The sequence below is a fragment of the Nycticebus coucang genome, chromosome 12 (genome assembly GCF_027406575.1).
Source record: "Nycticebus coucang isolate mNycCou1 chromosome 12, mNycCou1.pri, whole genome shotgun sequence".
NCBI classification, from domain to species: Eukaryota; Metazoa; Chordata; class Mammalia; order Primates; family Lorisidae; genus Nycticebus; species Nycticebus coucang.
Genome location: NC_069791.1, coordinates 92,478,085 through 92,492,830, shown reverse-complemented (window position 1 = coordinate 92,492,830; position 14,746 = coordinate 92,478,085). Strand labels below are relative to the sequence as shown.

General features: G+C 41.3%; 1 protein-coding gene across 3 annotated transcripts in view; it reads right to left on the bottom strand.

Annotated features, from left to right (window-relative positions):
• The window catches only part of GDE1 (glycerophosphodiester phosphodiesterase 1), a 41,562-nt gene extending 28,652 nt beyond the window's left edge, over positions 1 to 12,910 (bottom strand). Inside the window, exon 1 of one of the 3 annotated variants that reach the window (XM_053556255.1) lies at positions 12,512 to 12,910. In XM_053556255.1, coding sequence (XP_053412230.1) covers positions 12,512 to 12,772 — 261 coding nt within the window. In that variant the 5' untranslated portion in view covers positions 12,773 to 12,910. The remainder of the gene's footprint in view (positions 1 to 12,511) is intronic. The other 2 variants (XM_053556256.1, XM_053556257.1) reach the window with 2 other exon arrangements.
• Between the last annotated feature and the right edge of the window lie 1,836 nt (positions 12,911 to 14,746).

The following is a 14,746-nucleotide window of genomic DNA, read 5'->3' as shown; positions in this document are numbered from 1 at the left end:
CCTCTACAGAAACACCAAGCCTGCTTCTAGGAAACACTATATAGTAGAACCTCTGTAACCTGCCCACTCAAGGGACTGTAACAAACCAGTCAACATAAGGAACTAGGCCTACTCTACTGATACATACGTGTGGTGCATGTCCAGTCTCTAAAAAGTAAGTCAACTTAAGGAGGTGGTCAGTGTAGGGAGGTGGTCAATTATGGAGGGTCTACTGAATTTTTAAAGGTAATATAATTAATCACTTTTAACCGTTACAGGTAGAAATTTTTCTACTTAAAAAAAAAATCCTTGGGTGGCGCCTGTGGCTCAGTCCTTAGGGCGCTGGCCCCATATACCGAGGGTGGCGGGTTCAAACCCGGCCTCGGCCAAAAAACTGCAACCAAAAAATAGCCAGGCGTTGTGGCGGGCGCCTGTAGTCCCAGCTACTCGGGAGGCTGAGGCAAGAGAATCGCTGAAGCCCAGGAGTTGGAGGTTGCTGTGAGCTGTGTGAGGCCACGGCACTCTACCAAGGGCCATAAAGTGAGACTCTGTCTCTACAAAAAAAAAAAAAAAATCCTTTCCTACTCTCATGTGCAAAAGATACACAACTATATTTTCTTCTGAACGTCAAAGTTTGGTCTTCACATATATGACCTTGATATCCGTACCCCCATCCCAATTTCATCACTAACTAGCTATGTCATTTAGTCAAGTTACTTACCCATTCTAGCCTCAGTTTTATCATTTTTAAAATGATATTTCTATAATGATACTAAGAGGAGTTGTGGAGATTTAGAAATAATGCATGTAAATTACCAAGCTTTATGCCTGGCTCAGAGTTGTCACTCTGTACATATAAGCCATTATGATTAGGAAAGCCTAGGGAAAAAGTCATTTCAATAATCTATACTGATTATTTTAAAAGATAGGGCTTTTATAAATTAAAGACAGAATAATGTACTGGTATGTCAGCACAGGCTATATATTTTATAAGATAAAACATATGGTACATTTTTCTCACTGTAATATAAATATTATTCTTATTCCTTGTTGCCGGCACTATAATTGGATTAAATTATACTTCTGTTCATCTTTATTTGACTACAACACAAAATGGTGAGACATGGGGGCGGCGCCTGTGGCTCAGTCGGTAGGGCGCCGGCCCCATATGCCGAGGGTGGCGGGTTCGGGCCCCACCCCGGCCAAACTGCAACCAAAAAATAGCCGGGTGTTGTGGTGGGCGCCTGTGGTCCCAGCTGCTCGGGAGGCTGAGGCAGGAGAATCGCTTGAGCCCGGGAGTTGGAGGTTGCTGTGAGCTGAGGCCACGGCACTCTACCGAAGGCCATAAAGTGAGACTCTGTCTCCACAAAAAAAAAAAAAAAAAAAAAAAAAAAAAAAAAAATGGTGAGACATGGTATGTTAACAAGAATACTAAAACAAATGAATAGTTCATTTGTTTTTTTCTAAGTGGTTTATTAAGGCCAAAGACAAAAGACAAAAATAAAAGTTCTATAAAAGAAACACTGGTGTGGTGCCCGTAGCTCAGTGGTTGGGTGCCAGCCCCATATACCAAGGGTGGCGGGTTTGAACCTGGCCCCAGCCAAACTGCAACAAAAAATAGCTGGGCGTTTTGGCGGGAGCCTATAGTCCCAGCTAATTGGGAGGCTAAGGCAAGAGAATCACTAAAGCCCAGGAGTTGGAGGTTGCTGTGAGCTGTGACGCTACAGCATCTACTGAGGGCAATAAAGTGAGACTCTGTCTAAAAAGAAAAAGAAACACTATATTAGAGTTTCTTAGACCACATTGTCTAATGACTGCTTTCAACTTTCTTTACCAACACTTCTATGTTATTCCAATTATAGAGACAAGATAAACACCTGGTTCTAATTCATATATTAGTATATACAGGCATACTTCAGAGATATTGCAGGCTCAGTTCCAGACTATGATAGTGAAGTAAATATTTCAACAAAGAAAGTCACACAAATGTTTTGGTTTCCCAGTGTATACATAGTATAAAAGGTATGTTTACACTATATTATAGTCTACTAAGTGTGCAAAAGCATTATCTAAAAAATGATGAATACGTCTCAATTAAAATGTACTTTATTGTTAAAAAATGCTAACAATTGGGCAGCTCCTCTGGCTCAGTGAGTAGGGTGCTGGTCCCATATACTGAGGGTAGTGGGTTTGAATCCAGTCCAGGCCAAACTGCAACAACAACAACAAAAAAATAGCTGGGCATTGTGGCGGGCCCCTGTAGTCCCAGCTACTCGGGAAGCTGAGGCAAGAGAATCACCTAACCCCAAGAGCTGGAGGTTGCTGTGAGCTGTGACGCCACAGCACTCCACTGAGGGTGACAAAGTAAGATTCTGTCTCTAAAAAAAAAAAAAATATATATATATATATATATACACACACACACATATATATACACACTAACAGTCATCTGAGCTTTCACTTAGTAATGATGTTTTTGCTAGTGGAGGGTCTTACCTTGATAATGATGGCTGCTGAACACTAAAAATCTGTTCAGAGGAGGCACCTTCACTAAGGATCTTAGCTAGATCTTCTGGATAACTTGCTGCACCTTCTACATCAGCATTTGCTGCTTCACCTTGTGCTTTTATGTTACACAGAAAATTTCTTTCCTTAAGTTTTTTTTTTTTTTTTTTTGTAGAGACAGAGTCTCACTTTGTCACCCTCAGTAGAGTGCCGTAGCATCTCAGCTCACAGCAACCTCCAACTCCCGGGCTTAGGTGATTCTCTTGCCTCAGCCTCCCGAGTAGCTGGGACTACAGGCACCTGCTACAATGCCCGACTATTTTTTTTTTTTATTGCAGTTTGGCTGGGGCTGGGTTTGAACCCACCACCCTTGGTATATGGGGCCGACACCCTACCCACTGAGCCACAGGCGCCGCCCCCTTTCCTAAAGTTTTATGAACCTGTCTCTGTTTCAAATTTTCTTCTGCAGCTCTTCACCTTTTTTTTTTTTTTCTTTTTAGAAACAGAGTCTCACTTTATCGCCCTTGGTAGAGTGCCATGGCGTCACAGGTCACGGCAACCTCCAACTCCTTGGCAGCGATTCTCTTGCCTCAGCCTCCTGAGAAGCTGGGACTATAGGTGCCTGCCACAAGGCATGGCTATTTTTTGTTGCAGTTTGGCCAGGGCTGGGCTTGAACCCGCCACCCTCAGTATATGGGGCCAGCACCCTACCCACTGAGCCACAGGCGCCGCCCAGCTCTTCACCTGTTGTAGTCTTCAAAGAACTGAAGAGAGTTAGGGCCTTGCTCTGGATTTGGCTTTGGCTTAAGGGAATGCTGTGGCTGTTTTGATCTTCTGTCTAGACCATTAAAACTTTCTCCATATAAGCAATAATGTTGTTTTGCTTTCATATCAGTCGTGTGTTCACTGGAATAGCAAGCACTCTTAGTTTCCTTCAAGAATTTTCCCTTTGCATTCACAACTTGGCCAGCTAATTTTCTGCCTATCTCAGCTTTACACATGCCTTCTTCCAAAAGCTTAGTTATTGTAGCTTTTTATTTAAAGTGAGATATGTGCTACTATTCTTCCTCTCACTTGAACACTTAGAGGCCACTGCAGGTTATTAACTGGCCTAATTTCAATGTTACTGTATTTCCGGGAATAGGGAAGCCTGAGGAGGAAGACAGAATGGCTGTTTGGTAGAGCAATCAGAACACACACAGCAATGATTAAGTTCACCATTTTATATGGGCAGGGTTTGTGGCACTCCGAAACAATTACAATAGTAACAGATCACCGTAACAGATATAATACTAATGAAAAATCTTGAAATATTATAAGAATTACCAAAATGTGATACATAGACAAGAAATGAGAATGTGCTATTGGAAAAATGAAGCTAACAGACTTGCTGGGTGCAAGGCTGCCAGAAAACTCCAATTTGTAAAAAAACACATTCTCTGCAAAGTGCAATACAGCGAAGCTCAACAGAATGAGGTATGCCTCTACTTCATACTCATCTTTTTATGTTAGGAAATTTATCTTATCATAATATTTTTTTCTTCTAAACATACAAATTTCACATAAACTAGCTTACACAAATGTTGCACTTTTATTACATTTTTATGTTATTTGTTGGTTCGGAACTATAACAATAAAGTTCAGTAGTAGTATAGTACAATATAGTTCAGATCCATGTTTGCCATGTGTCAGATGCAGGGGTAGGAGCTGACTTCTAAAAGGGCACAAAAAAATATTTTAGGAAATGGATTTGAGTTGTACATATTTACGAAAATTCATCAAAATGTGCACTTAAAATATCTTTTATTGTATGTAAATACTTTGATAAAGTTGATAAAAAAAGTTTGCCTTAGGCTCAGTGCCTGTAGCTCAGTGGTTACAGTGCCAGCCGCATACACCAGGGCTGGCGGGTTTGAACCCCACCTGGGCCTGCAAAACAACAAACACAACAACAACGACAACAACAAAAATAGCTGGGCATTGTGGTGGGCGCCTGTAGTACCAGCTACTTGGGAGGCTGAAGCAAGAGAATCAGTTAAGCCCAAGAGTTGGAGGTTGCGGTGAGCTGTGATGCCACGGCACTACCATGGGTGATATAGTGATACTCTGTCTCAAAAAAAAAAAAAAGTTTTGCTTTGACAAATTCATTATATTTAACACACTGCCACACTAGAAAAAGTTTTTTCCTTGGGGCCATATGTTTTATTTACTAAAACAGAAAAAAACTTATAAAACAAAATGATCCTAAAACATACAATAAAACGTAATATAAAAACTTGAAAATAGTGTAAGAAGTTAATGTGAAACTTGAAAAACAGTTCATAACTCACATGGCAGTTAATGTGTTAAATGGCTTCTAAAATGTTTCACTGAAATCTATCTTTCAAACTAATCCCTGTAATGTAAGTTAATACACCGTAAGAACTTACTTAATGGTGACTGACTGTGAAGAAAACCATCGACTCTACTACTCTCATAATACAGAATGGCACAGAGGTTTTTCAACGAGATTTTCCATTCTGATCAAGTTGAAAATCATAATCCTTTTTAGTTACTAACTTTTATATACTAAACAATTCACCCATTCAAAGTGAACAATTCAATGGTTTTTCAGTATATTTACAGAGTTTTGGAACTATCTCCACAATCAATTTGTGGATATTTTCATAACACTCAAAAGGAAACTTGGTACCCATTAGCAGTCAGTATGAATTTCTGCTCCCACCATCTCAACCCCTGGCAACCACCAGTCTACTTTCTGTCTCCATGACTTACTTTGCCTATTCTGGACCTTTTATTTAATAGAATTAAATAAGTAGTCTTTTGTGATTGACTTCTTTCACTTAGCATAATGTTTTCAAGGTTCCATGTTACAGCATGTATTAGGACTGCACTCTTTTTTGTGGTTGGATAAACATCTTATAGTGTGGATATACCAGATTTATTCATCCATTCATCAGCTGACAGACATGTGTGTTGTTTCCACTTTGTTGGAAATTATTAACAATGCTGTTATGAACATTCATGTGTAAGTTTTTGGGTGGATACATGTTTTCAATTTTTCTTTTCTTTTTTTTTTTTTTTGAAGATGGAGTCTCAGTCTCACTATATTGCTCAGGCTGGCTTCTAACTCCTAGACTCGAGCAATCCTTCCACATCTGCCTCCCTAATAGCTGGGACTGTAAGAGGAGAAATAGCTTCAAACCCCTGCCCCCTTAGCTGTAAAAGTTACTTAAAGACCTAACTAGTTTCCACATTTTGGTGTTGTACATTGAGCTGCAATGAACAGTCTAGTGCAAGTGTCCTTGTGGTAAAAGGACTTTTCTTCTTCTGGGTAGATGCCCAGCAATCGGATTGCAGGAGCAAATGGGAGGTCTAGCTTGAGTTCTTTGAGGGTGCTCCATACTGCCTTCCAAAAAAGTTGTATTAGTTTGCAGTTCCAGCAGCCGTGTAAGAGTGTTCCCTTCTCTCCACACCCATGCCAGCATCTGCAGTTTTTTTGTTTGTTTTGCAGTTTTTGGCCAGGGCTGGGTTTGAACCTGCCACCTCCAGCATATGGGGCCGGCGCTCTACTCCTTTGAGCCACAGGAGCCGCGCAGCCATCTGCAGTTTTGAGACTTGGTGATGTGGGCCATTCTTACTGGGGTTAGATGATATCTCAGGGTGGTTTTGATTTGCGTTTCTCTAATAATTAGGGATGATGAGCACTTTTTCACACGTTTGTTGGCCATTCGTCTGTCTTCTTTAGAGAAGATTCTATTCATCTCTCTCGCCTAGTGATCTAAGGGATTGTTGGCTCTTTTTATGTTGTTAATTCAAGTTCTCTGTAGATCCTAGTTATCAAGCTTTTGTCTGAATGCCCACCAACCTAGGAATGGATTAACAAGCTGTGGTATATGTACACTATGGAATACTATTCAGCCACTAAAAAAAAAAAATGGAGACTTTACATCCTTTATATTAACCTGGATGGAGGTGGAACACATTATTCTTATTAAAGCATCACAAGAATGGAGAAATAAGAATCTTATGTATTCAATTCTAATATGAGGACAGTTAAGGTCCTAGTACACAGTGGGGGGTGGGGGATGGGGAGAGCTGAGAAAGGGAAGGAGGGAGGGATGGGAGATCAAGGGATGGGATACACCTTTTGGGGATGGGACACAAATATAAGAGGGTCCTTATCTAACAAAAGCAATCACTGTAACCTGGTTCTGTGTACCCTCAATGGATCCCCAACAATAAAAAAAAAAAAAGATGTAACTAGTTATCAATTACCATCCACCAGTATCAGTCACACCCACCACTCCCCCACCTGACACCATGAAGGTCATCCTGACCCTGGGCTGAAGAAAAACCAACAGATGGAACAGATAAAGAATGTGAGAGAGTCCTGTGGCTAGAGATTAGAGGGCTGGGTGATATACAGCTAAAAACAGTAACTCTGGGGGATGGTATAAGAATTCTGTGAAGTTTCTCAAAGTAAGGAAGGCTTTGAGAATAATTTCCCTGTTTCCTGGCATTCTGAATCTTATTAACAAAGGACACCTTTAACCCACATGAACGTTTGGCTCTTGCTCCCCATTCTGGCACTCTGACTACAGGACTATAGGTGTATGCTACCATGGCTGGCTTATTTTCAATTTTCTTGGAGTAGAAAAGTAGAAATGCTCGATCATATAGTGACTATATATTTAACCTTTAAAGGAACTGCCAGACTATTTTTCCACTAGCAGTGTAGGAAGGTTCTCAACATCTTTGCCAACCCTTGTTATTTTGATGATTGCCATTCTGGTAGGTATGAAGTGACATTTCATTGTGGTTTTACTAATAATATGCATTTCTCTGATGGCTAATAAAGTTGAGTATCTTTCCTCAATGGACATACTGACTATCTGTACTCCGTAGTACTTCCAACAAGTATTTACTGAGTACCTACTATTTATCAGGTACCATTCTAAGCAGTTAGTGGTAAGCAAGAGAGGAAAGTCCACAAATATTTACTGAGTGCCTATGTATCAGGCACTGATCTAAGCAGTGAGATAGTGGTGAGTAAGAGAGAAAAGGATCATGGATCTTACATTTAAGTAGGAAGAAACAGATTACAAACATGTAACACATAAATCATAATAATGATAAATACTTTTTATATTTTGAAGAAGAAAATAGAGTAATGTGAAGTTAAGGTAGGTGGGGATCACTAGACAAGGAGACCAGAGAAGTCTTCTCTGAGAATATGTCATTTGAATTGGCTGAGACCTTAATGGTAAAAAGGAGTAATCATACAAAGAGCTGGGGAAAGGGTCTTCAAGCAGAAGAAACCAAGTATAATACCAAGGCCACAAGGTAGAAGGGCACCCCAGGTGGCAGAAAGTGTTGATTACCTACAAATCTATTTCTCTTTTTTCCCCCGACAATGGAGACATGTTCTGCCCCAGTGTTCAGCTTTCTTCTGTGTTTGAGTAACAACCTGAACTATTTCCACCCCACAAGGAAGGAAGGCTTCTCAGACACAAGAAAGAGGGAATAGAGTCTTTCCTTGAAATTGGATTCTGGTAGAAAAAATGTGATGCCTGGGATTGCACTGGCCACCTGGCAATTACAACGAAGGCTAGCAGATACAATCAGTCAACAGAACCTGGGCTGTCCATAATCACAAACTGAACAGCTGGAGGTCAGACGTCCTCCACACACATACTTCTCTCCTGCAATGTGAGATAATAAGTCTGCTCATTGACTAAGATATTTGAAGTTGGGTTTTCTATTACATGAAGCCAGAAGTGTCCTAACAAACACCAAGAGTGGCTCAAACAGAGAGAGCAGGGGCCTTGAGAAAGGTACAAAACAAAAGGTTTTCTGATTTTATCTAACTGCAATAGGAAGTCCCTGGAGGGTTTTAAATAATAGCAGGATATGACCTGATTTGTACTTTCATTCTAGTCCCTGTGTAGTAAATGTACTGTGGGTATAATTTCATTCCTTTGCCATTGTTTAAAATATGATAGTATATCTGATTTTGGAACACATTTATTTCACGTACATCAAGTATTCTATATCTAGTTTATAATCCACCAGAAATTCTACCACTGTCAGAACGTCCTCCTTGATTTTTTTACATAGTAAAATGTTTAAGAATATAAGGTATGTGGTATGAGCAGCAAACATAAAAAGGGATAAGAGGATAGGACAAAAAACAAACTTTGATGGAAATAAAAGTATGTACAGTTGTCCCTTGGTATCCCCAGGAAGGATTGGTTTCAGGGCTCCCAGGGATACCAAAATCAGCTGATGCCCCAAACCCTTATATAAAATGGTACAGTATTTTCACATAACCTACAGACATCCTTTTATATGTAGTCCTCACCAAATGTCATCAATGAGTTTCTGGAAACTGTGACTTTAAGTAAAAGGATGTTCAGCAGTTCCTTAAACAACCTAGTTTCATTTAAATTTTTTTTGTTTTTTTGAGACAGAGTCTTATTATGTCACTCTAGGTAGAGTGCCGTGGCATCACAGCTCACAGCAACCTTAAACTCTTGGGCTTAAGCGATTTTCTTGCCTCATCTCCCAAGTAGCTAAGACTACAGACTCCTACCACCACCACGCCCAGCTATTTTTTTGTTGTAGTTGTCATTGTTGTTTAGCAGGCCTAGGCTGGTGTTTGAACCTGCCAGCCCTGGTATATATAGCCGGCGCCATAACCACTGAGCAACGGGTACCAAGCCTGTACTGGTTTTGTCTGTATTAGTTTCTAACATTGTATTGTTATTTGTTATTTTATTTTATTTTATTTTTTGAGACAGAGTCTCACTTTGTCGCCCTAGGTAGAGTGCTATGGTGTCAAAGCTCACAGTAATCTCAAACTCTTGGGCGTAAGGGATGCTCCTGCCTCAGCCTCCCAAGTAGCTGAGACTACAGGCACCCACCACAATGCCCAGCTATTTTTTTTGTTACAGTTGTCATTGCTGTTTAGCTGGCTTGGGCCGGGCTCGAACCCACTACCCTCAGTGCATGTGGCTGGAGCTGTAACCACTGTGCTATGGCACCACGCCTGTATTGTTATTTTTTATTGTTTTTTTTTTGTTGTTGTTTGCTTGTTTTCCCAAATATTTTCAATCTAGCTTTGTTGAATCTCAGGAATGGGAACTCACAGATACAGAGGACTACCACATTTCGTTTGAAGTCAACAGAGAAGTTATGACTAAAAAGTTCCCTGGTAATGACCTTATATTTTAACAAGCTTAATTACCACATCTCATTTCCTCTTAAGACCAGGAACTAACTTGGCACAATGTTTATTACCATTATTACATTACACGAAGACATGCTCAACTTAAATATATAAGACATGAATGTAATTTAATATAATCTCTTTGTAACACAAGAGGATATGAAACACTAGAGGTGTATGTGTATTTCACATACATACTTCCTCATCATTTAGTATGATTTGCATTCAGTCAAACATGTTCCTAGTCGAGCTGCCACATCTGTCAGTAAATACCTAAAAATACTTTCTGCACTCAGTTAATAGTGAGCTATACTTTAAGGCAACTTACATCAAGGTAAAGATGAAATGGAAGACAATTATGTGCTTTTTTTATAGTAATTATCATCCTTCTTTATATGACAATGGTATCTAATAGCAAACAAAATGTAATACTAACATATGTATAGGCAGTCCCCAAGTTACAAACAGCCAACTTACATACAACTTTCATTTATAAACGGAGGCTATTACAGGTAATAGGTATCTATTCCAACTTACATACAAATTCAATCTAAGAACAAACCTAAAGAACCTATCTCACTCGTTACCTGGGGACTACCTATATATATTACTTCATCAGGCCTCTCTGAGTTTAAGAATGCAAAATACATTCTTCCATAGCTTTAGATTTATTTTTTATTTATTTATTTATTTATTTTTTTGGCCGGGGCTGGGTTTGAACCTGCCACCTCTGGCATATGGGACCGGCGCCCTACCCACTGAGCCACAGGCGCCACCCTAGATTTATTTTTTAAAAAGCTGTTCTGTTTCTCTTCCATCACAAAGAACCAAGTGAAGAGAAGTGTAAGAGATGTTTAACCTTGGTATACACAAAGAAATTAGTTGCTCCCCGTGAAGTCAAAGGTTGCCCACCTGACCTTTTTCCTTACTTTATTTTATTAAATCATAGCTGTGTACATTAATGCAATCATGGGGTACAAGGTGCTGGTTTTATCTACAATTTGAAATATTTTCATCAAACTGGCTAACATAGCCTTCAGGGCATTTTCTTAAGACATTTATGTTTTAAGACATTTATGTTCTACACTTAGTAAATTTCACATGTACCCTTCTTTAGACTTAATTTTTTTTTTTTTTTTGTAGAGACAGAGTCTCACTTTATGGCCCTCGGTAGAGTGCCGTGGCGTCACACAGCTCACAGCAACCTCCAACTCCTGGGCCCAAGCGATTCTCTTGCCTCAGCCTCCCGAATAGCTGGGACTATAGGCGCCTGCCACAACGCCCGGCTATTTTTTTGTTGCAGTTTGGGTGGGGCCGGGTTTGAACCTGCCACCCTTGGTATATGGGGCCAGTGCCCTGCTCACTGAGCCACAGGCGCTGCCTTAGACTTAAATTTTTTACTTTGATTTTAAAGAATCACGTCATCTTTGGATTCTTGGAATAAATAGTTTATATCTGTGTGAGTCCTACCAGGCTTTACTTTATGTATTTTAGCTCACTGAATCCTCACAACCTATATGCTATATAGCATTATTATTCCCATTTTACAGATGGTGACACTGAGGACAGAGCTGAGAGGAGGGCTAAGAGAGGTGCCAAAGGGTGCCTTGCTTGCGGCACACCCTAGTCACAACCATGAATGGGGGACACAGGGAACTTAACTAACTTCTTCATTACACAATATCACCCCCCAGCTGGACAAACAAGCCAAGTTTTTACATCCTGGAACATATTATCATCTATGACAAAGAGTATTGAGGCATGGAATCAGAAGGCTAAATTCCAGAAGGAGCTGTGTGTGCTTTGAATCATGGTTTCCCTATCCATTCAATGTTAAAATAATATCACAAAGAAATAAGAGGGTCAGATATATTTACACAGATGCAAATATGCCTAATGAACTGAAAAGCCCTCTTACTATACAAGCTGGCATTATCATGAAGTTGGGAGACTGTCAAAAACCAGGTGGTATCAAGAGTCACAGGGATGTCTTGTGGAAAAGGGAGGCAAAACTTGAACCTGAGTTCAGCTGCCAGGGTTCCGTGAGAGTGAATGTGTTTAGGAGTACAGATGATAAGGAGATGACTCAAGTAATTTAGAGGACAAAACAAAGACTATTGTCCTGTGAAAGGTGATGGATTTAGCAAAACCTCAATGACTGACCAAGACCCTACTTGACCCGGCCCATTTTGTACTGTATTGACAAACCACCCTGGGCTCTCTGTTCCTTGAAGTCAGGCCACATAACGCTTCTTCTGTTGCCTGAACATTCCAACACCATTCCCATCTCAAGACCTCAACATTTGCTTTTCCCTGGCTGGCTCCTTCTCATAATTGCGGTTTCAATTCAAATGCCACTTCTTCAGAGAGGATTTCTCTGATGACTTTTGCCTAAAGTTGTATAACTCCTTCCGCCCCTAGTCATTCTTTATCTCATAACTCTGTTTTTCATTGCACTTTTCACTTTCTTAAAGTATCTTATTTATGTGTTTACTTGTTTAAGGCCAGTCTCTCCCACTCCAGTGTCAGCTCTGTAAAGCAGGGTCCCTTAGGGTCTTGTTGCTGGCTGTAACCTCGATATGTAGCACGTAGCAACTATATAAATATTTGCTGTGGTCTGCAAACATCTGTAGTTGGGAGATTCCTAGACACTGGAAGGGATCAAGGGCCACCGGAACGTATTCCTTGTGGACGAGAGAGGAACTGACAACGGGGAGCCCAGGGAACCCGTGGAAGGACGTAAAGAAATCCAAGTTCTTCTGGAGGACCGAGGGGCCCGAGGCGTGGGGGGCTCACCTGCCGAATGGCCGCCAGCGTGTTCTCGGGCGCGTCGTGACTGCCGCCGCGGTGGGCGATGGCAGAAACGCGGTCCCGGGGCTTAAGCACCTTCAGGGCTCTGTGGGAAGGCACCGGCTCAAAGCTGAAGATGCGCAGCAAGATGAAGAGGCTGCCTGTGAGGAGGCAGGCATTAAAGGGGCTGCGTGTCAACACCACCAGCACCAAGAGGAGAAAGGAGAAGGGGCCCATGAGCCCGCCCTGGTCCTCCCACAGCCACATGCCGGCGCCCGCACGGGCACTGACGGGAGTCCCGGACCTGCCGGGACAGGAAAGCGAAAAGCGGGGAAGAGCGCCCCAGGCACAGCTAGCACCCTTTGAGAGGACCAGCGCCGCACAATGGCGGCGGCGGACACTTCGGGAGAGGCAGCCGACTGTCCAGCCAATCAGGGCCTGGGATGGCACCATTGGGGGCGGGGTCGCTCCGTGGCAACGTGGGCGGTCCTGATCCTCAGGCCCCGCCCAGGCTCTAATTCTAAAGTGCCTTTAGCACTCCCTAGGCGGGAAGGGCAGGAAGAACTGTCAGGTTATCGAACTCACGAGGCGGGGTTTAATGTTATTCGCTGCACGGAGCTAATTACTGAGATAACGAGGATTGTTAAGGGAGAAAGGATTTTTCTTTTTTTTGTTTTGCAGTTTTTGTCCGGGGCTGGGTTTGAACCCACCACCTCTGGCCTAGGGGGCTGGCGCCCTACTCCTTTGAGCCACAGGCGCCGCCCGGGAGAAAGGATTTATTTCAGAAGACGTGTTAACTGGGACAGGGAGGCATAGGCTACCTTAAATCTACCTCCCTGATTAGCAGGGAGGTTTTTATGGAGGTTGAAAATGAAAAAGTATAAATATATTATTATATGTTTGGGGTGAAGTGCAGGGCATGTAAGTGTAGTGAAGAATTATGTTAGTACATCCATCTTATGAACAAAAAATGGACTAATTCTTTTTTAAGGTGGAAATTTTAGTATTATAATGAGCTGGGGTTAATATGGCTCATTATTTTAGTCTTGTGTGTAGGTTTAATTACTGTAGAATTGGAAGCAAATTTAGTGATTCCTTTATCTGCTCTTGTAAAAACTAAAGTCCAGGGAACCTTGAATGGGCAGGGTGCTTATACTATTTATTTTACTTCAATTCAAGGTGTCACATCACCAGTTCAGTTGCTTTTGACACAGCAATGACCCCCGCAGGGTCCTTGCTCTTGTGATACTCACATTCTCCTGGGGAAAATGAAGCACAGCTAACATTTACAGAGCATTTACCATGTCCCAGAAAACACTTCATATGGCTATTTTTCTAACAATGGCTTTGGTATTATCTCAGGAAACTGATTTCCATGGACTTTAGAAGAATTTTTCAGGTTATGAGAGAATAAAAGAGCCTTACAAAGGAGGCACAATCAGATTATATGTAACTGGAAGGGTTTCTAATGATTCCTTTATTTCATAAAAGTCAGCAGTTAATAGCACAGTTAGAACTAACATCAAGCTCCCCATGGCTTGTGACCTTTACATTACTACTTATACTAAGGGCTTAAGTACCAGGCGCTGTGCAACTGCTACAATTGTGCATAGCTAGCTACATTTGTGATAGGCACTTTTATTTTTTTTGTAGAGACAGAGTCTCACTTTACTGCCTTCGCTAGAGTGCCATGATGTCACAGGATTCACAGCAACCTCTAGCTCTTGGGCTTCCGCGATTCTGATAGGCACTTTTAAAACCGCAATTTTACATACGCAAAAATAGACACTGAAAGGAAGGTCCCGGCCAGAAGATAAAGCTGAGTTAGGGAATGGAAAGGGGACACTAAATCATATTTTTAAAAGCTCATAACGTGTTAGATAGAAACTTTTGCAAAATATCCAGGAATTTTAATATTACCCGTTACCTCCCCCCCCACACCCCGCTGATTTGCAAAAGGCTATAGATATCTTACGGCTTCGAATTGGCATCTTAGATTCAGCAAGTTTTATCTACAGTGAAAAAAATTTGGAACGTTGGAAAACATTTCAGCGCCCATACAGACTTTATCTCTACACAGATAAACAAAAAATGGCAACTTCAAGGAGCATAAGGGGCTTCAGATCCTGAAAAGGGTTCTTATTAAAACAAACAAATAAATGAAAGACTAAAACATAAAAGAGGGGCTACCTTTCAGTGAAGACTACGTTTCCCGGCGTGCAGCGCGCTTGCCGTGAGTAC